General features: G+C 49.7%; 1 protein-coding gene across 1 annotated transcript; it reads right to left on the reverse strand.

Moving 5' to 3' along the window:
- On the reverse strand, nt 1-10035 carry CLPP (caseinolytic mitochondrial matrix peptidase proteolytic subunit). Its single transcript, XM_033173554.1, has 7 exons — nt 9982-10035; nt 6728-6829; nt 5961-6032; nt 2520-2616; nt 2161-2348; nt 1442-1547; nt 1-476 (listed from the first exon to the last, which is right to left on the reverse strand). The coding sequence occupies exons 1-7, from the start codon at nt 9997-9999 to the stop codon at nt 307-309; spliced, it is 753 nt and encodes a 250-aa protein (XP_033029445.1). The 5' UTR covers nt 10000-10035; the 3' UTR covers nt 1-306.
- Nucleotides 10036-21265: the final 11230 nt, after the last annotated feature.

Raw genomic sequence — 21265 nt, forward strand, 5'->3', positions numbered from 1 at the left:
TCACAGAGGTCAAAGTTTAATTTAAAAACATCACTCTCTTATACAATGGTGCAACTGGAGGAGCGTGAAGGAAACTGGATCAGCTGAGGAGAAAATGGCAAAGAGACCAGCTCCTGTAAACACAGCTGGCCAGCTACTTGTGGGACCCTCCGCTAAGAGAAGGCTCGCTAAGGGGAGACATCCCCCAAACAATTCCAAGGACTCCAACCAACCAGCCTGGGGAGGTAACACCGTCCTCACTTCAGAGTGCTGGCGCTGCAGAAATAATTCCTGACGCGACAAATATCCGAGGAAGTTGTTGATCCTTCAGGGTTCAGCTGAGGAAGAGGTGGGAGCAGGGGCAGGAGCCGCCTCTTTCTGAACCAGCTCTGGCTCATCTTCCCCATCGTGCGGAGGATGAACAAGCACCTTGTCCAAGATGCCAAATTCCTGGGCTTCGACTGGGCTCATGTAACGATCTCTCTCCATGGCAGCTTCTGTGAGGGTTAAGGACACGGAAAGGCTTATTACATAAAACGTGGAAAAGCACCACATACCAGGGAGAAAGTCCTACTGAGTTCAGGAGGCCTTCAGAGTCTCCCTGCTCCATCCCAACTTCCCTCTCCACTGCCATTCTGCACCTGAAGCATCCATGGCTAGACACTGCAAGGACCCCATCAACCCTTACTTACCGGTAGTCTTCCAGGATTATTTGTTCACATAATAATAGGATCAATGCACAAACGCAACATCGGTACCGTTTAAATTAGGGTTCAATTCCAGAGCTAAAATCATTTACAAATGCCAGAAAATACCAATAAATCTAACAGCACAAGTCCAGCCCTGACCCCACCCCGGCCCAACTAATCATCTGACAGAACCTCTCAAGGCTGACCAGGGTGAGAGAGAGAGAAATGTCAGTGTCCCAGGGTGAAAGACTGGGAGGAGAGAGAAAAAGATCCCAGAGTAATTCTTTTAAGAGTAATTCAATTCGCATCTTCTGTAGTTGTAATTTAGCTGTCATGGGTAAATCTTAATTTAAAAAAATATATATTTTAAAAAGGAAATTGTGTTATTAGAGAAGGAATTCTTGTTTTATTTGCCTTTTCATCAAAGGGAATCTGCAGGCCTACGGATGTTGTTGGACCACAGCTCATATGATCACACTGGCTGGGGCCGATATCTCTGAAGGGTCACAGGTTCCCCTTCTCTGGTTTATACGCCACTGCACCCACCCAGACACTGATGAGACTCAGACTTGCTTGGTTTCAGGTGCCTTCAGAGCCTGCACTGGGACAGAAAGCTTTATCTCACCACAGTGGTGTCAAAGGAAGGAACAGATCCAAACTGGAGGTTGGAACAAGCATGTGGCTTCCCTCTCCCTTGTCCGAATACTAGGTATCTCCCCTGGCACACAAGGTTTTGTCTCCCTGTCCCACCTTCTGGCTCCAATGCTTCTTACCAATCACATCCAGGGATTGCTTGGTGTGCTTGGCATAGAGGGCATTGATCTGCTTCTTCAGTTTGAGGATCTCCTCGGCCTGGATGGCAATGTCTGTAGCCTGACCCTGGAAGTCAGAAGTCAGAGAGTCAGTGGGAAATTATAGCCTGTCATCTGCTGAGGTCATTCACTCACCAGCGAGCACTGGGGAATGCGGAGGACAGGGAAAGGTAAAGGTAAAGGTAAAAGACCCCTGGATGGTTAAGTTCAGTCAAAGGCGCTCATCTCGCTTTCAGGCTGAGGGAGCCGGCGTTTGTCCACAGACAGTTTTCCGGGTCATGTGGCCAGCATGACTAAACTGCTTCTGGCGCAACTGGACACCGTGACAGAAACCAGAGCTCACGAAAACGCTGTTTACCTTCCCACCGCAGTGGTACCTATTTATCTACTTACACTGGCATGCTTTCAAACTGCTAGGTTGGCAGAAGCTGGGACAGAGCAATGACAGCTCACCCCATTAGGGGGATCCAAACCGCCAACCATCTGATCAGCAAGCCCAAGAGGCTCAGTGGTTTAGACCACAGCGCCACTCACGTCCCCTAGGCAGAGGATGGATATGAGATCTGCACCCCATGTCCCACTTCCCGGGGAGAAATTTGCCCAGGGAAGCATCAAGATAGGGTGCTGGCTAGAGAAGGTGGTGTGGCCCCTGCAAGAGAAAGCAGTAGGGTTAGACTTACCCGTGCCCCACCTGACGGTTGGTGGATCATTACGCGGGAGTTGGGCAGAGAGTGGCGCATGCCTGGTGAGCCCGCAGCCAATAGCAGGGAGCCCATGCTGGCTGCCTGCCCCACGCACCATGTGCAAATGGGGTTCAGGATATACTGCATGGTGTCGTAGATAGCCAGTCCAGATGTTACCGCACCACCTACGGAGGGAACCGAGAAGTCACTAGCGGTCCCCAAATTTAGACACAGCATGCCTTCTTAAGCCATTTCTTTTTTTAAACACCCAAGTGACATTAAAGATAAGGTAAGAGAGAGGAGATTCTGTAGGGAAGCTGCTCTGGTGTCACTCTGTGCTTTTCGCTGCCTCTCACCTGGGCTGTTGATGTACATGTGGATGGGCTTCTTGTTGCTTTCCGACTGCAGGAAAAGGAGCTGTGCAATAACCAAGCTCGCAACGTTGTCATCAATCTGTAGGCGGGGAATGCAAGGCAGTGGATGAGAAGCAGGGGAACTCCTTGCTGCAGGAAGCCCACGTCCTGCTCAAGTCAATACAGTGGTGCCTCGCAAGACGAAATTAATTCGTTCCGCAAGACTCTTCGTCTTGCGGAAATTTCGTCTTGCGAGGCACCTTTTCCCATAGGAACGCATTAAAATTTAATTAATGCGTTCCTATGGGAAAAAAAGTCCGGGGGCCCCTCCCGACCGGCACCGGAGCCAAGCCAAGCCGCGTTTTAAGACTGCAGTGAGCGAACAGCAGCGCTGCTGTTCGCTCGCTTCAGTCTTAAAACGCAGCTCCGCGGCTCCGGGAGGGAGGGAGGGGGCCGTGGGATGATGCCCGACATCGGGCATGATGCCACGGCCCCCTCCCGACCGGCACCGGAGCTCCGCGGTGCTGTGTTTTAAGACTGCAGCGATCGCTGCAGTCTTAAAACGCAGCTCCGCGGCTCCGGGAGGGAGGGAGAGGGCCGTGGGATGATGCCCGACATCGGGCACGATCCCACGGCCCCCTCCCGACCGGCACCGGAGCTCCGCGGTGCTGTGTTTTAAGACTGCAGCAATCGCTGCAGTCTTAAAACGCAGCTCCGCGGCTCCGGGAGGGAGGGAGGGGGCCGCGGCATCATGCCCGACATCGGGCATGATGCCACGGCCCCCTCCCGACCGGCACCGGAGCTCCGCGGTGCTGTGTTTTAAGACTGCAGCGATCGCTGCAGTCTTAAAACGCAGCTCCGCGGCTCCGGGAGGGAGGGGGCCGCGGCATCATGTCCGACATCGGGCATGATGCCACGGCCCCCTCCCGACCGGCACCGGAGCTCCGCGGTGCTGTGTTTTAAGACTGCAGCGATCGCTGCAGTCTTAAAACGCAGCTCCGCGGCTCCGGGAGGGAGGGAGGGGGCCGCGGCATCATGCCCGACATCGGGCATGATGCCACGGCCCCCTCCCGACCGGCACCGGAGCTCCGCGGTGCTGTGTTTTAAGACTGCAGCGATCGCTGCAGTCTTAAAACGCAGCTCCGCGGCTCCGGGAGGGAGGGAGAGGGCCGTGGGATGATGCCCGACATCGGGCATGATGCCACGGCCCCCTCCCGACCGGCACCGGAGCTCCGCGCCGCCGAGTTTTAAGACTGCAGCGATCGTTGCAGTCTTAAAACGCAGCGGCGGGGCTCCGGGAGGGAGGGAGGGGGCCGTGGCATCATGCCCGACATCGGGCACGATCCCACGGCCCCCTCCCGACCGGCACCGGAGCTCCGCGCCGCCGAGTTTTAAGACTGCAACGATCGTTGCAGTCTTAAAACGCAGCGGCGGGGCTCCGGGAAGGAGGGAGAGGGCCGTGGGATGATGCCCGACATTGGGCACGATCCCACGGCCCCCTCCCGACCGGCACCGGAGCTCCGCGCCGCCGAGTTTTAAGACTGCAACAATCGTTGCAGTCTTAAAACGCAGCGGCGGGGCTCCGGGAAGGAGGGAGAGGGCCGTGGGATGATGCCCGACATTGGGCACGATCCCACGGCCCCCTCCCGACCGGCAGCGGAGCTTACCTTTTCGCTGCGGTCGGGAGGGATGTTGTCCGCCTCTGCCATTTTGGATCGACTGCGCATGCACAGTCGATCCAAAATGGCGGACGCGGACATCACCCCTCCCGACCAGAGCGAAAAGGTAAGCCAGCTTACAGTGGTACCTCGCCAGACGAATTCGTCTTGCGAAAAACAGGCATAGACGAATTCGTCTTGCGAGTCAACTAAAAACTCGCAAAACCCTTTCGTTTTGCGAGTTTTTCGTCTAGCGAGGCATTCGTCTTGCGGGGTACCACTGTATATACCTGAAGTCAAGTATAACTGAAGGAGCTTCTCCACCCCCATCATTCAGCCTTCTCTCAGGTTCTTTTGGAGGTTACCTCACTGCGAGAAGTGAGGTCACAGGGAACCAGGCAGAGGGCCTTCTCGGTAGTGGCGCCCGCCCTGTGGAACGCCCTCCCATCAGATGTCAAGGAAATAACAACTATCTGACTTTTAGAAGACATCTGAATGCAGCCCTGTTTAGGGAAGTTTTTAATGTTTGATGTTTTATCGTGTTTTTAATATTCTGTTGGGAGCCGCCCAGAATGGCTGGGGAAACCCATCCAGATGGGCAGGGTATAAAGTATTTATTATTATTATTATTATTATTATTATTATTATTATTAGCAAGTCCAACACCCCAGAACTGTTGTTGTCTGAGAAGCGGCCATCCAGAATTCAGGAATGAGAATCCCACCAGCCCAGAGTGACGAAAGGGTGCATGTTAATATAACACAAGGAACTTAATTAGAGGAACCCTTTGAAATTAATTATCTAAAAGAACCTGCCAGAACAGTGTGCAGAATAGAGGACAGGAGGTTCCGTTTGATAAGCTGAAAATCTTGTACTGACGGAATGAATGACGTACACTTGAATTCTTCCCATTATAAGCACATTTAACCATCTATCCACAATCTTCAGAGCTCTTCAAAAATATTTTTTCAAAAGCTCAGAGAGTGGAATCCTGTGTAGGTCAGTGGGGTAGGCACTCAGGAAATGAGGTCCATTCATGCAGTGGGACTCGCCCCCCCCTGCACACCCCCACTAAACATATTATGGGGGTTCTCCTAACCCTCCAGTGCAGATTTAAAAGATGCGTGGAAGCGTGCAAGGAGAGGAAGTCCTGTTGTGCTAGCAGACCATGCTCCACTACCCAACAATTTAGCTGAATTATGCCCAGCGTTCCCCAGGAGTTCATAGTCACATTCTGGGTGGAGTAAGGTAGATTGGTGACTGGGAGCAGCCGCCAAGACCACATAACACCAGTCTTGAAAGACCTACATTGGATCCCAGTATGTTTACAAGCACAATTCTGTTGGTGCTGACCTTTAAAGCCCTAAACGGCCTCAGCCCAGTATAGCTGAAGGAGCGTCTCCACCCCCATCATCCAACCCGGACACTGAGGTCCAGTGCTGAGGGCCTTCTGGCGGTTTCCTCCCTGCAAGAAGTGACCTGGGCAGAGGGCCTTCTCGGTAGTGGCGCCTGCCCTGTGGAATGCCCTCCCATCAGATGTCAAAGAAATAAACAACTATCTGACGTTTAGAAGACATCTGAAGGCAGCGCTGTTTAGGGGAGTTTATAATGACTGGTGTTTTAATATATTTTTAATCTTTTATTGGAAGCCGCCCAGAGTGGCTGGGGAAACCCAGCCAGGTGGGTGGGGGGAAATAATAAATTGTTGTTGTTGTTGTTGTAACAAATGGACACACTGTGCCAGAGGACCCATTTGCCTCGCTGCAGAAGGAGTTTGTGTACTTACTGGGCCCATGACACAGACAATGCGCTCTCTCAGAAGGCGGGAGTAGATGTCATAAGCTCGCTCGCCACGGCCCTGAAACAGAGAGAAGATCAGCACAAGTACCCTCAAGGCCTGGGATTCAGTGGTGGTGGTGGTGGAGGAAAGTCCCAGCTTATTTCAGAGGGAAGGACCTCCAGTCTCATACGAAGGAAACAGCTTGCTGGAAGCTTTCTTTAGCATGTTCTAAGAGCAGAACAAAGTTAAGCCATTTTGAAGGGCACTGGAACAAGGCGTGCATCGACAGAAGGCAGAGTCATAAATAAATTAGGGGAATTAAACCATGGCTGCACCATGATTCTGGTCTCCACAAACTCCATCCCTGACACTTTGGCTGTCACTACCAAAAAGAATTAAAATTTAAAAAGCATCCACCCTTAGGGAGATCTAATAAAAGATGTACAAGCAATAATCTGTCCAGTCAGAAGGAAACCTCCTCCAATTGCAAAAAGACTAGCACAATATACAAAGCCCTGTCCATATTCTTAAATTTTCTTAAGAGTCTTCAAATGCAATTGCATACTATTAAATGTAATCTGTCTGCTTGTAGTTAGATCTCTGCAGTTTTTCCAACCCTTAACAAATTACTGCTGTGAGCTTGACGCTAACTGCCAGTCACCGCCACAACCACCTGTTATAAGCGATTTCAGACTTTGCAATTCCTAGTCTGCTCCCTTTCCCAAAAATACGCTGATAGAGAAGAGTACCTCCCTCCTCTCCCCTGGGCTTACCGTTTGCTCCACTACAATGGGAATGAGAGGGATGTGACTCCGGGGAGACTGGTGGAGGCTCCGAGCCACAGAGAGGGCGTGGCATCCCAGCCGCAAGGGGCGCTGCAGGCAGAGAGAAGGCCGGTTACCAAACAGACAGACGCTCACCCCTGTCAATAACCCTGTCTGTAATCCTCCGTTCAAGGTGCAGCATTTTCATTAACACCCTTTCAAATTCACTGCCATTTTCACCACTGTGCCCTCATGCTCAGAGGGAAAGGGAGGAGACTAAGCTGCTTTTAGCATCTGTGAGTGTAGAGCAGGGGTCAGCAATTTTTTTCAGCCGTGGGCTGGTTCACTGTCCCTCAGACCATGTGGTGGGCCGCACTATATTTTGAAGAAGAAGAAGAAAAAGAACGGATTCCTATGCCCCACAAATAACCCAGATATGCATTTTAAATAAGAGGACATATTCTACTCATGTAAAAACATGCTGATTCCCGAACCATCCACGGGCCGGATTTAGAAGGAGATTGGGCTGCATCCTGCCCCCGGGGCTTAGTTTGGGGACCCCTGGTGTAGAGGCAGGACTCAGCAGGGATGCCAGGTCCAAGAAAGCCAAGGAAAGGTGTGGCATTCTACTTTCATGAGAGAACAGCAACACTTACCCATCAGTCTTTTTTGTGCATTTGAAACACTTCACACACAGCGCAACCAGCTGTCGCACATACATGGCAGGCTAGCAATATCCCCATGAGTTTGTCTTCGAAGACAAGACTTTGCGTTTGGTGGTTAGAAGGTTAGAATCAAAGAAGCAGAGAGTTGGAAGGGGCCCCTAGTCTAGGCTTCCTCAAACGTGGCCCTCCAGATGTTTTGAGGCTACAATTCCCATCATCCCTGACCACTGGTCCTGCTAGCTAGGGATCATGGGAGTTGTAGGCCAAAAACATCTGGAGGGCCGAGTTTGAGGAAGCCTGCTCTACTCCAACCCCCTGCAATGCAAAGAATCTCAGCTCAAGCATCCATGACAGATGGCCATCCAGCCTCTGCTTAAAAACCTACAAGGAAGGAGAGCCCACCACACCTTCTGAGGGAGTCCGTTCCACTGTCAAAACAGCTCTGCCTGTCAGAAAGCTATTCCTAATGTTGAGTCAGAATCTCCTTTCTTGTAACTTGAAGCCATTGGTCCTACCCTCCAGAGCAGGAGAAAACAAGCTTGCTCCACATGACAGCCCTTGAGATATCTGAAAATGGCTTCCATATCTCCTGTCTCCTCTTATCCAGGCTAAACATACATAGCTTCTTAAAACCTCATCCTCTTAGCTGCTAAGTTCTCAAATAAATGTTGTCTCCCCTCCCACTCTGTGCTACAGGGCCCACAGCACTGTCACAGTACCAGGATGATGAAGAAGAAGAGTTTGGATTTGATATCCCGCTTTTCACTACCCGAAGGAGTCTCAAAGCGGCTAACATTCTCCTTTCCCTTCCTCCCCCACAACAAACACTCTGTGAGGTGAGTGGGGCTGAGAGTCTTCAAAGAAGTGTGACTAGCCCAAGGTCACCCAGCAACTGCATGTGGAAGAGCGGAGACATGAACCCGGTTCCCCAGATTACGAGTCTGCCACTCTTAACCACTACACCACACTGATGAAACCATCACCTCCGTGTACAACCTGCATAGGGCCTAAGAGCTGCCATTCCCACCCACCTCCTTCTTCTTCTGCAAGGGACGCCTCTAAGGTTGCACACCCCAAAAGTATTTGCCACCCCCAATAAACACTGTAAGTGGCTTGCTTTAAGCAGTTGGCCAGTATGTGGCTTGACCCTTCTCCTCCCACTGCCCTGCAGCACCACAAAGCAGAGAGAAGAGCACATGTAGGCCTTTGGAGAGAGACAGACCAGGCACTCATCCTGCGGGGGTACTTATAAGGAGATGCTAAGCATTTGAGTAATGACAAACCTAGACAGCATCTTAAAAAGCAGAGACATCACCTTGCTGACAAAGGTCCGTATAGTTAAAGCTATGGTTTTCCCAGTAGTAATGTATGGAAGTGAGAGCTGGACCATAAAGAAGGCTGATCGCCGAAGAATTGATGCTTTTGAATTATGGTGCTGGAGGAGACTCTTGAAAGTCCCATGGACTGCAAGATCAAACCTATCCATTCTTAAGGAAATCAGGCCTGAGTGCTCACCGAAGGACAGGTGCTGAAGTTGAGGGTCCAATACTTTGGCCACCTCATGAGAAGAGAAGACTCCCTGGAAAAGACCCTGATGTTGGGAAAGATGGAGGGCACAAGGAGAAGGGGATGACAGAGGATGAGATGGCTGGACATTGTTCTCGAAGCTACCAACATGAGTCTGACCAAACTGCAGGAGGCAGTGGAGGATAGGGGTGCTCTGGTCCATGGGGTCACGAAGAGTCGAACACGACTAAACAACAACAAGCATTTGAGTCTTCCTGGCTCCGAAAACCAACATAATACAGGTTTATAGAAGCATGAATGAATGCTCCAAATAAAATGGACATTCTTTGACCCAGGCCCACCCCCACCTCCACAAAACCTCTAGAATTCAGGGTGACAACAATGAAACTGAGGAGCGGGACATTCAGGAGAGAGAAAATAAAAATTGCTTTCCCGCACTTGCTACATCCTTTTACAGAGGTTGTAGCAACAAGAGACGGCGAGGATCCCTGGCTCAGATGGGCTGGTAAACGGGATTGGACAAAATGCATGGGTTGTTATGTGTGGTGGTGTATATTTTGCTGCCGCTTCAGCTTGTAAAACCGCCTCGTGCATACGAATTAAAAGTGAATGGGACTGAAAAGGGAGAATAAGTCTATTCAGCATCTGTCTCCCGCAGCAGCTTAAAATGGTACTTCCAGTTTAAAGGGGCCTTCGACTATGGGAGAGGGGGGCAAAAGGGCGAGGAAGGGGCTGCCACCACCGCCTTCATATTCCGCCTCTGAGGTTGCGGAGGAGGCTGGAGAGTAACTGTGAAAAAGGAGGCGCTCCGCCCGCGGGTGCAAGGCTCGGATCGCTTCCTTGGCTCTTCGCATTCCCCGCGCATCCTGGTGCGGCTGCTCGCCTTTGAGGAGACGGGAGGGTGGGAGCTCCGGGAGGCAATTGAGGCAGGAGAAATCTATGCAAGGGAGGGGTGGCTCTCGGGGTGGGGGGGGGCTGCCCCTTCCACCGCCCCCCCCCACCTCACTACTGCACCCACAGTCCCTGATGCACCCACCCTCCAAGCCCCACCCACGTGCACTTGCCCCTCACCACTATCCTTTGCAACATGCTGCCCCGGAAGGTCTTGCTTTTCACCGTCCCACGTGATTTAGAAAAAGGGGGGGGGCAAGGATACGGCACGCGAATCACGTGACGGTGGCCGAGGTGCAGGGTTGCGACGCCCAGCATAGGAAACGCCGCCGAGGTGCACCATGGGAATTGTAGTACCAAGGTTAGGCACCGGTGCTTTTTAAATAAAGTGATTTTGTATTAAGCTGCTTTAAAGAGCGTCATTCGTTCATTCCTTTTAAGCAAACGGGGTTTAAAAAAATAATAAGTGCACGGCAAGAGGAAAATCAGCATTTGTCACACGGCTGCCGGCGGAGAACCGAATTTTTTGCAGGTTCAGAGGCGGATAAGATCCGTTCTTGTGCCTTAAATAGCGATGGCATCTGCAAAAAGAGCACGTGAGGCTTCTTATGGCATGCACATAAACTTCCTCTAATGCCAATGTGCCTTTAGGGTTGCCATATTTCAAAAAGTAGAAACCAGGACACCCCGAAAGTTGTTGAGGTTTTTTTTTAAGGAAGACCCGAAAGTTGTTGACCTTGTTTTAGCCACTAATATTAAATGTCTACAGATGTTGACATTGCTGTTAGCTACAGGAAAACAGGTCAAAAAAACCTCACCGCAAAGGGGTACCTTACATTTCCAGTTGGGGATGGAAGTCTGTCACACACTGTCATTCTTCCAGTTTCCGCTTCCTCCACCAAGTTTCTAGCATTTATATTTTGGAGACGGCAAAATTTGCACCAAAGGTAAGTTTGTGCAATACCATACCAGAAGAACCTTTATTTGCATCAGCCACTAGCCATAGCAATAAAATAAAATATACAGAGGATAGAGGCAAAAGCTTAACTATGCAAAATACATTTTTGAGGTTTATATCAATAAAGCTTGTGCAAGAGTAGTGGTAGTAGCTTCTGTATTGATTTAGATTATATTCTGCGTGTTGGTGTTGCTAACCCTGAGTTCTGTAATGACTATAAATTAATTATAATGATAACAACATAAATAAATGTTTACTGCTGAATGTAGGGTTGCCAGGTCTGCTTCCAGAAAATAGTGGACAAGCGAGGGGGGGGTTAAATTAAATTAAATTATATATTTTCTTACAAACATTTTAACACGTATTAAAATACCATTTCATCATAAAGCTTTTGAATAAAAAAATGTCCACTATTTTGTGGGGGGGAAATAGTGAACATAATGTGAAAAAAGTGGACAGTCCACTCAAATAGTGGACACCTGGCAACCCTGGCTGAGTGGCTCACAGGCATCCAATCATACAGCAGGATACAATATCGAACCCGCCGCTGTTATGAGTTTACATCACAAAGTCAGCTGTGTCTGTTACGAGTAAGTCTCCTGGGATTCCCCTGTTTTGCCATTGTACACTCTTGCCTGCTGACTTTATTATAGATGCTTTCAGATCCATTCTACCATGCCCAAGACCTGTATTTCCATTACCGTCCGCACAGTGGCAAGAATGCCAGAGAAATATCGTGCCAGCAACAGCACAGGGAGAGCTGCCTCCATAATATTCAGACTCCACCCAGTAGACATACAGAGAAATCAGCCCTATTGTAGTACATGCCAGTGCACTGAAATACCTTCATACATGCAGGAATCTTCCTTTATGCAAATCACTAATTTAGGGTGCAATCCTAGCCCCCCCCCCCAATACATTGGCTGGGAGAAATTAAGATGTAATGTACCTACCCACACCCCACTGATCTGGCCTTAAGTCCGTGTAAATAACTTATCCCAGCCTATCCACTTGTGTCAGCTAAGGGAAAGACGTGTTGGTGGAAGTTATCTAATATTATTGTTAGCATTTATTAAATTTATACACCACACACTATCTGAAGATCACAGGGCAGTTTACAAGTTATGCCGGTATCAGACCCCCCAAGTGCCCCTATTTTCCAGGGACAATCCCAGATTTACAGAAACACTCCCAGTTTCTGCTTTGATCTCAGAATGTCCTGCTTTTCCTTAGGACACCCCTATTTACCTCACCCCTTTCATCTGTGCTACCTTAACAATCGAGGTTTTGGAAACAGATATTTGCCCAAAGGCAATGTGTAGAGTGCTGCTCCTGCTAAGCAACTGGGCAAGTGAGTCCTGCCTACTGTATATCCCTTTGTTTCCCCACACGCTAAGGGTCTCAAGACTGATTATATTTGCCGAAAAGTCAGAGAAGAATATCCCTGAGTGCGCCAGGTTCCTACAAAACGCCCCGCCCCCTCCCAGCACAGGGTGCAGCTGTGGTTCTCATTCCCCATCCAATTCACATGCTTGCCAGTCAAGGCCAGAAAGACGGGGAAGTTACTAGAAGCAGAGCCATACCTCCCCTTTGCTGCAAATCTGGGACAAGGGAAAGTAACATTGTAGTGCAATCTGCTCTTTGCAACTCCATGGAGTGGGGGGCATGACAAAAAGGCCCCTTCAGACTGCAACAACTTCTGTCTGTTCTTGTATGTTTCCTCTCCAGGCATGGAACTTGGCGATCCAATCTTTAGGTGTGGGGGGGCATACATACCCCTCCTGATATTTCACAGATGAAAGAAGGACACTCTTTTGTGCTTGTAAAATGCCTGTTCTCACAGCTTGAGCTGCCACAACTACAGGTGGGGGGATCTGTAATGCTCCCCTACCTCAGCATTACAAATTGCCAAAGGCTCTTTTCTGCCTGCTATAGTCTGTTACTGCATCTCTTGTGCTGACTTCTGAAACTTAATACGTACACTGACCGTAACTATTTCCTTTTTTGGAAAATGGGAGAAAATTTAATTTCACGGAGGATTGAGGTGTTAATTGTAACATAGCTGCGACTCAAAGACACCCAGTGACATTTACTATCTAATGTTACCTGCAGAGGGGCTGGTGGAGACAAAGAGGAACGTCCTTTCTTATGTATGTAGATAATCCAAAGAGTAGTATGGTCCTCATAAAAGGTAAAGGGACCCCTGACCATTAGGTCCAGTCACTGGCGACTCTGGGGTTGCGGCGCTCATCTCACTTTATTGGCCGAGGGAGCCGGCGTACAGCTTCCGGGTCATGTGGCCAGCATGACTAAGCCGCTTCTGGCAAACCAGAGCAGCGCACAGAAACGCCGTTTACCTTCCCACTGGAGCGGTACCTATTTATCTACTTGCACTTTGACGTGCTTTTGAACTGCTAGGTGGGCAGGAGCTGGGACCGAGCAACGGGAGCTCACCCCGTCGCGGGGATTCGAACCGCCGACCTTCTGATCGACAAGCCCTAGGCTCTGTGGTTTAGCCCACAGCGCCACCCCGCGTCCCTCTGGACCTCATAAAGGAAACGGCAAAGGAAAATATTTTAAATACTGCATTGAGATGCAAGGATATGGGAACTGAGTGGGGGGAAATTTGCATGTTGTAATGATTTAAATTCTGCCCCTTTTAGTTAAATGGTATCTCTTTCTTATTAATTCATGTGAATGCATTTTCGTGTGTGTGTGTGCGCACACACACACACACACACACATATACACACACTGAGACACACACACAAACATGGATGTTTAGAACCAGCAGGTGGCTTTTCTTTTAATGCCATGGGGATAAGCAGACAAACACATGTGACTGTCTGCAGCTGAAGCTGCTGTTCCAGGGAACGGAATCAAGACTGGCTGAAGAACTGGCAATTCTGTGGAGCAGGATAGGACTCTGGCAGCCACAAAGCCCTTCCAAAGGTATCCACAATGAACAAGGCCATCGTATTCATCGAGGAATCGGAAGGGGAGAAATGTACAAGGAGTAGAGTGGTGTAAAAATCCAATAAATTGATACAAAACAGAAAATCACAAGTAGCAATGCCGGGCATTTAGAAAATTCCATGCAGCAATAGTAAAACAATACTTTTACTAGGACAAAAAAGGAAAAGGAAAATAAACGACAAGGCACTGTGCCAGCCTTTGAGCAAATCAAAACTCCTCCAAGCTGGATTTAACAAATAATAATTTTTAAAAGGAGATTAGGAGAGAGAAGGACATTTTCTGAGTACGATGGGAAGGATGGTCTGAAATCTGTATGTAACAGCCTTAAATTTGGAAGAAAGAGGCATTAGATTGTGCCCAGTATAAAAGGATATCAGGTTGCAGCAAGGCTTTCTTGGACAAAGAAATAATAGGCTCTCTCCCTTGGATTTCAATAGTTGCTGGCTTTTTCATTTTTGAAAGGAGAGTGGCCCATTGTCCCAGCCTGCTTTGCTGCAACCTGATATCTTTTCCACCAGACACCATCTAACAGTAGAATCCTATACAGGCCTACTCAGAAGTAATCCCACCTGAATTCATTATGTGGGTGCTTACTCCAAGGGAAATGTGTACAGTATTGGGGTACACCCTCCCTTTTTGTTCATCCTAGCTTTTCAACCATTAGCTATATGCCTCAGTACAAATCATGTAGCTTCTTCAGACATCAAAGGAATCCAGACATCAAAGGAATCCAGGTTGGGAACCAAAACTATACAATCGGACTATTTGCTGCTGATTTAATTATTGTGACACCTGACCTGCTAAACACAGCAGCAGAAATACTGTGAGAGCTTAACAGTTTTGTAGGCCTGCAAGTTAAGTTTCTCACAATCTGCAGCTTTATGCTTCAATGTATCACCCAAGAACCAAAAAACATTCACAGAATTCACAGGCATCAGACTGTCACACATAGATATTTAGGAATTATTATAACAAGAAATTATTATAACAAGAAACATGCTTTTGAACTGCTAGGTGGGCAGGAGCAGGGACTGAACAATGGGAGCTCACCCTGTTGCGGGGATTTGAACCACCGACCTTCTGATCAGCAAGCCCTAGGCTCTGTGGTTTAACCCACAGCGCCACCTGCATCCCTCATATTGTTGTTGTTGTTCAGTTGTTCAGTCGTGTCCGACTCTTCGTGACCCCATGGACCAGAGCACGCCAGGCACCCCTATCCTCCACTGCCTCCCGCAGTACAATCCCTCATATATAGATTGTACCTAACTCCTAGGAATCTGGCAATCATCTATCCTGGCACCTCACAATGTTACTGTAGGGGTTGCCTGAATTCTGAAGTTAATTTTGCAATCAGTCCAGAAAACTTTTTTTGTGCCTGCGTTCTATTGTGTCTGAGGTACAAAGGTTATGAGGCTCTGCAAATATTTATTGGACTGCTTTCTGTGTAAGAATAAAACAAATAGCTTGGTTTCTAGATTACAGAAGGATCTGCATTCCACCCTTAATCCTAACTCTATTTACTTGAGAGTAAGCCCCATTAAATTCAACAGGATGTCCTTTTGAGTACAGATAAAGTTAGGATTGCAGTCTTATACCCACTTACCTGTCGGAAAGTCAAACCAGGGTTTCCCAAACTTGGGTCTCCAGCTATTTTTGGACTACAGTTCCAGTGCTGGATTTACATATAAGCTAAACAAGTTATTGCTGAGGGCCCCACTCTCTTGGGGCCCCCAAAAAAATTAAAGTAAAAACAACCTGGATGTACATTTCCAAAATATAAGATAAAAAACAAATAAAATAAAACCCACATACAGAAACAGTGTTTTGTATTGTGTAGGTTCCTATGATGTAAGTCATGGGCCCTGCCTGCTAGCCTGCTCCCTAAAATACCACTGGTTTGCTCCTTTCTATATATAGGGTGCCTACATTCTACATGGATGGGTTGCATGGCAACATGTGCAAATGGCAAATAGATACCTATTACTGGTAGGTCCATAAATTACCATATAGCATATAGTCAACACAAAAAAACAGCTGTAATTAGTTGTTGACAAAGGACAGCTGGACATATAAAGGGCCCCATTACCTTCAGTAGCTTAGGGCCTCATCAAACCTAAATCCGGCCCTGTACAGTTCCCATCATCCCTGACTACTAGTCCTACTAGCGGATGATGGGCTTTGTAGTGCAACAACAGCTGGAGACCCAAATTTGGGGAACCCTGCTAGAGAACTAATGAATCCAATAGTTTATCTTTCCCCCTTTTAAAATATCTCTTTGCATGTGGTAACGGTAATGAGGGTGAACCAGCGCAGAGCAAGCCAGGAACATAGCTAGCTGTGCCCCACCTAGTCCCATTTCCCTATCCTTCTAGGTTGGGCTGTTTGTTTAGAGGGAGATTAGCCACTGTTTACAATCCCAGGTTTCCAGCTTCTTTTGTCCTATGACACACTACCTGTTTCATGAATAAAAGAGCCATTGTAAAGTTTTACTGCAGGTAGACACAAAGGCTTGGTAAAGATGGCTGTTGTCATCCTTGAAAAGGTTCACAGGTGCTGGCAGACTCACCTTCGTACAGGACTGGCTTAGGACTGGCCAAATATTTATGGCGTTTCTGTGTTTATATTTTTATATGCTTACTGTGATTTTATACTTGCTGTACAGCACTTCAACGTTTTCTGTATGAATTAGTGGTATACCTGCACACACACACACAGTGGTACCTCAGGTTACAGACGCTTCAGGTTACAGACTCCGCTAACCCAGAAATAGTACCTCGGGTTAAGAACTTTACTTCAGGATGAGAACAGAAATTGTGCAGCAGCAGCGGGAGGCCCCATTAGTTAAAGTGGTACCTCAGCTTAAGAACAGTTTCAGGTTAAGAACGGAGCTCTGGAACAAATTAAGTTCTTAACCCGAGGTACCACTGCATACACACACACACACACACACACACACACACACACAGCACTTCAACATGCGTGATGCTGTGGTTTGTGTGATCTATGCTTGCCAGATATCATGTGTGCATGGTACTGATGTGGCAGAATACCTGTAGGGATGTACAAAAGCTTCACAGGGGAGGAGGAAAAACTGTGCATGAGAGAGGGAAGAGAATCATGTTTGTGGGACAAGTCTTATGTGCCAATGTATGGTAAGGTGATGTGGGGGACTCAGTCTACATATAACGCACAGAGCCCAGAAAATCCTGTTGGCACCCCATAAAATAAGCTCTTTGGCCACCTCATGAGAAGGGAAGGGTACTTTGGCCACCTCATGAGAAGGGAAGACTCCCTGGAAAAGACCCTGATGTTGGGAAAGATGAAGGGCACAAGGAGAAGGGGACGACAGAGGACGAGATGGTTGGACAGTGTTCTCGAAGCTACTAACATGAGTTTGGCCAAACTGCGAGAGGCAGTGGAGGATAGGCGTGCCTGGCGTGCTCTGGTCCATGGGGTCACGAAGAGTCGGACACGACTGAACGACTGAACAACAACAACAAAAATAAGCTCTGATGGCGAAAGCCAGAGTTTGCTTTTTCTCTTTTGAAGGTGGGCCTAAATTTGAATCTATATAAATATAATTAGCATATACAAATGTTATGCAAATGTGGGTTATGGACACCACCGTGCCAAGGCTTTATGTGCCTAGCAACATGTAGAGGTGGTTCTTTTGTGTACAGGCAAGCTGCCCGCTGGACAGAGCTATCCCCCCCCCTTCCCTTCATAAGCATTTAGAAACTGCACACTGTAGTTGGCTGGACAACCTTTGTGGACCCATTGCAAACGACAAGGGTCTCCATGCCGGCTTCCACTCTCAGGACCTGCTCAGTTGGTAGCCTTAATTAGGGCAGTGTTTTTCAACCACTGTTCCGCGGCACACTAGTGTGCCGCGAGATGTTGCCTGGTGTGCCGTGGGAAAAATTGAAAAATTACTTCATATATAGTCCAGTGGTGGCGAACCTATGGCACGCGTGCCAGATTTGGCACACAGAGCCCTCACTGCTGGCACGCGCACCATCGGCCCACCCGCGCCGCTGTTGCCGCTTTCTCCCCAGGCTTGCGTCCACTGCCGAAGCCCTGAACTTTTTTTTTTTTTTTTTTTGCTAGTCGGCGGAGATTGTGTTCGGCGATTGATCTGCCCCTCAATCCGCCGCGTCAGCAGTCGTCTCCGACTGGGCACAACAGCGCTCGCTTCTTCAACCCCCAGGGCCGGTGTGGGGCCCCCGCGCGGGATGGAAGGCGAGGGCAGCCGGCTCCGGGCGGCATTCCCTTCTCCTGCCTTCTGCCCCCTTCCACTTCTGGCTGGGAGTCCGCTGAGGCGCCGCGACGGGCAAGGAAGCGGGGCTCGCCGGCTGGGGTCGCCTCAAGCTAGCGCGGCTCCGGGAGAGGAGAGGCCCGTGAGCTGACAAAGAGCAGCCGTCCTCGCTCGCCCGCCCGCCCGCTTGGCCTCCCCTTAGTCCGGAGCCCCCTCGGCTGCTCCCCTCTGCCCGCCTGAGGGCAATTAATAATGGGGCGAGGACAATGCGTCAGGCGCTGCCGTCACACACCCAAGCGCCCCGGCTGAATGGGCGAGGCTGGCACAAAAGGCGCCGCCGCGGAGGGAGCCGTCGGCGGCGCTGCTTCTCAAGGGCCCCGCCGGCCTCCCTCGCTCGGCCCCTGCGGCCCTCGCCTGCGAAGCGAGCCGCGCTTTGGTGTCTTTGTCGCCTTGGGAGCGGGGCGGCGGCGGCAGAGCAGGGCCGCTTCCCTTTTAACTGGCCGGCGCCACGCAGCCCCGGCCAGGTTGGCCCAGGCGAGGCGCGGGCGGAGGCTGCTTCCTTTCCAGGGTCCCCGCCGCCCGCCTGCCACTCTCCGGGCAGCTTGCAAACTCCCCGCTCCAAATAAGAACAGTTCAGGGGCGTGAGGACAACATGTGGCACAAGTCTTGTCTTTAAGCAGGTATCCGTATAAATATTGTTGTTATTAAAGGTGGGGCGGGAAATCGAGGCCTGGTTTTTAAGCCAGCTGGCCTGCATTCCCACGTAGTGTTCCTGTGCTTAGGGTGGATTAATTAATTAGTTAATTAATAATAGATGGGCGGCAGGCAGGGAAGGCTGGGGCTGACCGCTGTCTCCAGCTTGCAGGACCCGGCCAGGGCAACGGGATGGTCCAGCCCTGGGCAGCTCAGGGAGCAGTTTTCCTCCTTCATAGCAACTTCTTTACAGGCCAGGGGAAGTGTGATCTGCAGTGCCTCCTCAAACCCACAGTTGCCTTTTGCAGACCCTCCAAGTGAAATATGATTGGCCGGGGGGGGGGAGAAGGTCATCTCGCCTAGGGCGCAAAACACCCTAGCACCGGCCCTGCCCACTGCGCTGTGCGCGTGTCCCCCTGGTGCCCCGGCAGACGACGACGTCGGCGCTGCATGCCAACTCCAGCGAAGGTACCACCTGTCATCCACTTCTGTTCTCTCCCCCCCCCCAAAAAAAGCTCAGCAGAATTGGGGCGCCCACCCAAAAAAGCAAAGCAACCCCTGTGCGACCCCCCCAAAAAAGCTCCAAAACCTTGGTCGGCAGCTCCCCAAAAAAAGCTCAACAAGCTTGGGCACCCCGTGATAAACAAGTGGGTCCTGGTCTACAGTTTGGGCACTCGGTCTCCAAAAGGTTCGCCACCACTGATATAGTCAATATAGGCACAGAGTTAAATTTTTTAACATTTTCTAATGGTGGTGTGCCTCGTGATTTTTTTCATGAAACAAGTGTGCCTTTGCCCAAAAAAGGTTGAAAAACACTGAATTAGGGAACATTGCCTGTTTGGCAGTGAAAAATCTTCTATTTGCTGCATTTTTTGGATCTAGCAGTGCCTGAGTTATGGTGGGTTTGTGTGCTTCACTATTGTTTTGTTTAAAAGATGCAAGGCCCATGATGTGGCTAAAATTAGAGGGAGATGGGGGTTGGGGCTTGTGGATTTAAGAAAGGCTCCCCTACCTCCACCCCCACCCCCACCCCATAGTTTGAGCATTGGTTCCACCTTCCAGTTTTGGCTGCTCACCTGGGGAATTCAGGCTGGAAATCCTCCCCCCCCCCCCGGATTTAGTATCGCTTGCTTTCAGCTTTGGCTTGGCACTGACAGAAGCGACCTGCTTTCTCTCCAATCCAGCAGGGCCTCAGGGACCGTATTTCCCTTTAAAAAATACTGCCTTCACCACCTAAGCAGAACTTGACGGAGTTGAGATGGGGAGCACCGTGGAAGAATTGCGTGGGTCATGGGTACCCTGGGGTGGCACTTTCTGCTAAGCCAGGTCTGAAATGTCTAGCTCCTTTTGGTACCTACCAGAATGTGGTTTGACTGGTCAGACCAGGGAAATAACAGAGGCAACCTGAGCCTTCGCGTTGCACCCCACTCCAGACTAGTGAAACAAGAAGCCTCTTCTGCCTTCCTCAGCTACTCATATTGACGTATTTTTTCCTCCTGTTGCCACAAAACAGAAGGCAGAGGAGAATGAAGTGGTCGAGGCAGCCAGGGCGAAACAGCCAAGGCATCTGGCTCCAGCTCCTCTCCCGTTCTTCTATTTTAATTTATGGTGCATAAAATGCCCACATTAATTAAGACAGCCAAGCCCAACAGCCCTCCCCGCATTTATATTTTACAGCGCTCTAAATGCCACACAAATGCACTAAAAATTCCACTGCTTAAAGAAAGGAATCTGGTTGCAAATTGGTCCCTCTAAACCAGTGTTTTTCAACCTTTTTTGGGCAAAGGCACACTTGTTTCATGAAAAAAATCACGAGGCACACCACCATTAGAAAATGTTAAAAAATTTAACTCTGTGCCTATATTGACTATATCAGTGGTGGCGAACCTTTTGGAGACCGAGTGCCCAAACTGTAGACCAGGACCCACTTGTTTATCACGGGGTGCCCAAGCTTGTTGAGCTTTTTTTGGGGAGCTGCCGACCAAGGTTTTGGAGCTTTTTTGGGGGGGTCGCACAGGGGTTGCTTTGCTTTTTTGGGTGGGCGCCCCAATTCTGCTGAGCTTTTTTTGGGGGGGGGGAGAGAACAGAAGTGGATGACAGGTGGTACCTTCGCTGGAGTTGGCATGCAGCGCCGCCGTCGTCGTCTGCCGGGGCACCAGGGGGACACGCGCACAGCGCAGTGGGCAGGGCCGGTGCTAGGGTGTTTTGCGCCCTAGGCGAGATGACCTTCTCCCCCCCCCCGGCCAATCATATTTCACTTGGAGGGTCTGCAAAAGGCAACTGTGGGTTTGAGGAGGCACTGCAGATCACACTTCCCCTGGCCTGTAAAGAAGTTGCTATGAAGGAGGAAAACTGCTCCCTGAGCTGCCCAGGGCTGGACCATCCCGTTGCCCTGGCCGGGTCCTGCAAGCTGGAGACAGCGGTCAGCCCCAGCCTTCCCTGCCTGCCGCCCATCTATTATTAATTAACTAATTCAGTGTTTTTCAACCTTTTTTGGGCAAAGGCACACTTGTTTCATGAAAAAAATCACGAGGCACACCACCATTAGAAAATGTTAAAAAATTTAACTCTGTGCCTATATT

This window comes from Lacerta agilis, chromosome 16, assembly GCF_009819535.1.
Source record: "Lacerta agilis isolate rLacAgi1 chromosome 16, rLacAgi1.pri, whole genome shotgun sequence".
Lineage (NCBI taxonomy): Eukaryota > Metazoa > Chordata > Lepidosauria > Squamata > Lacertidae > Lacerta > Lacerta agilis.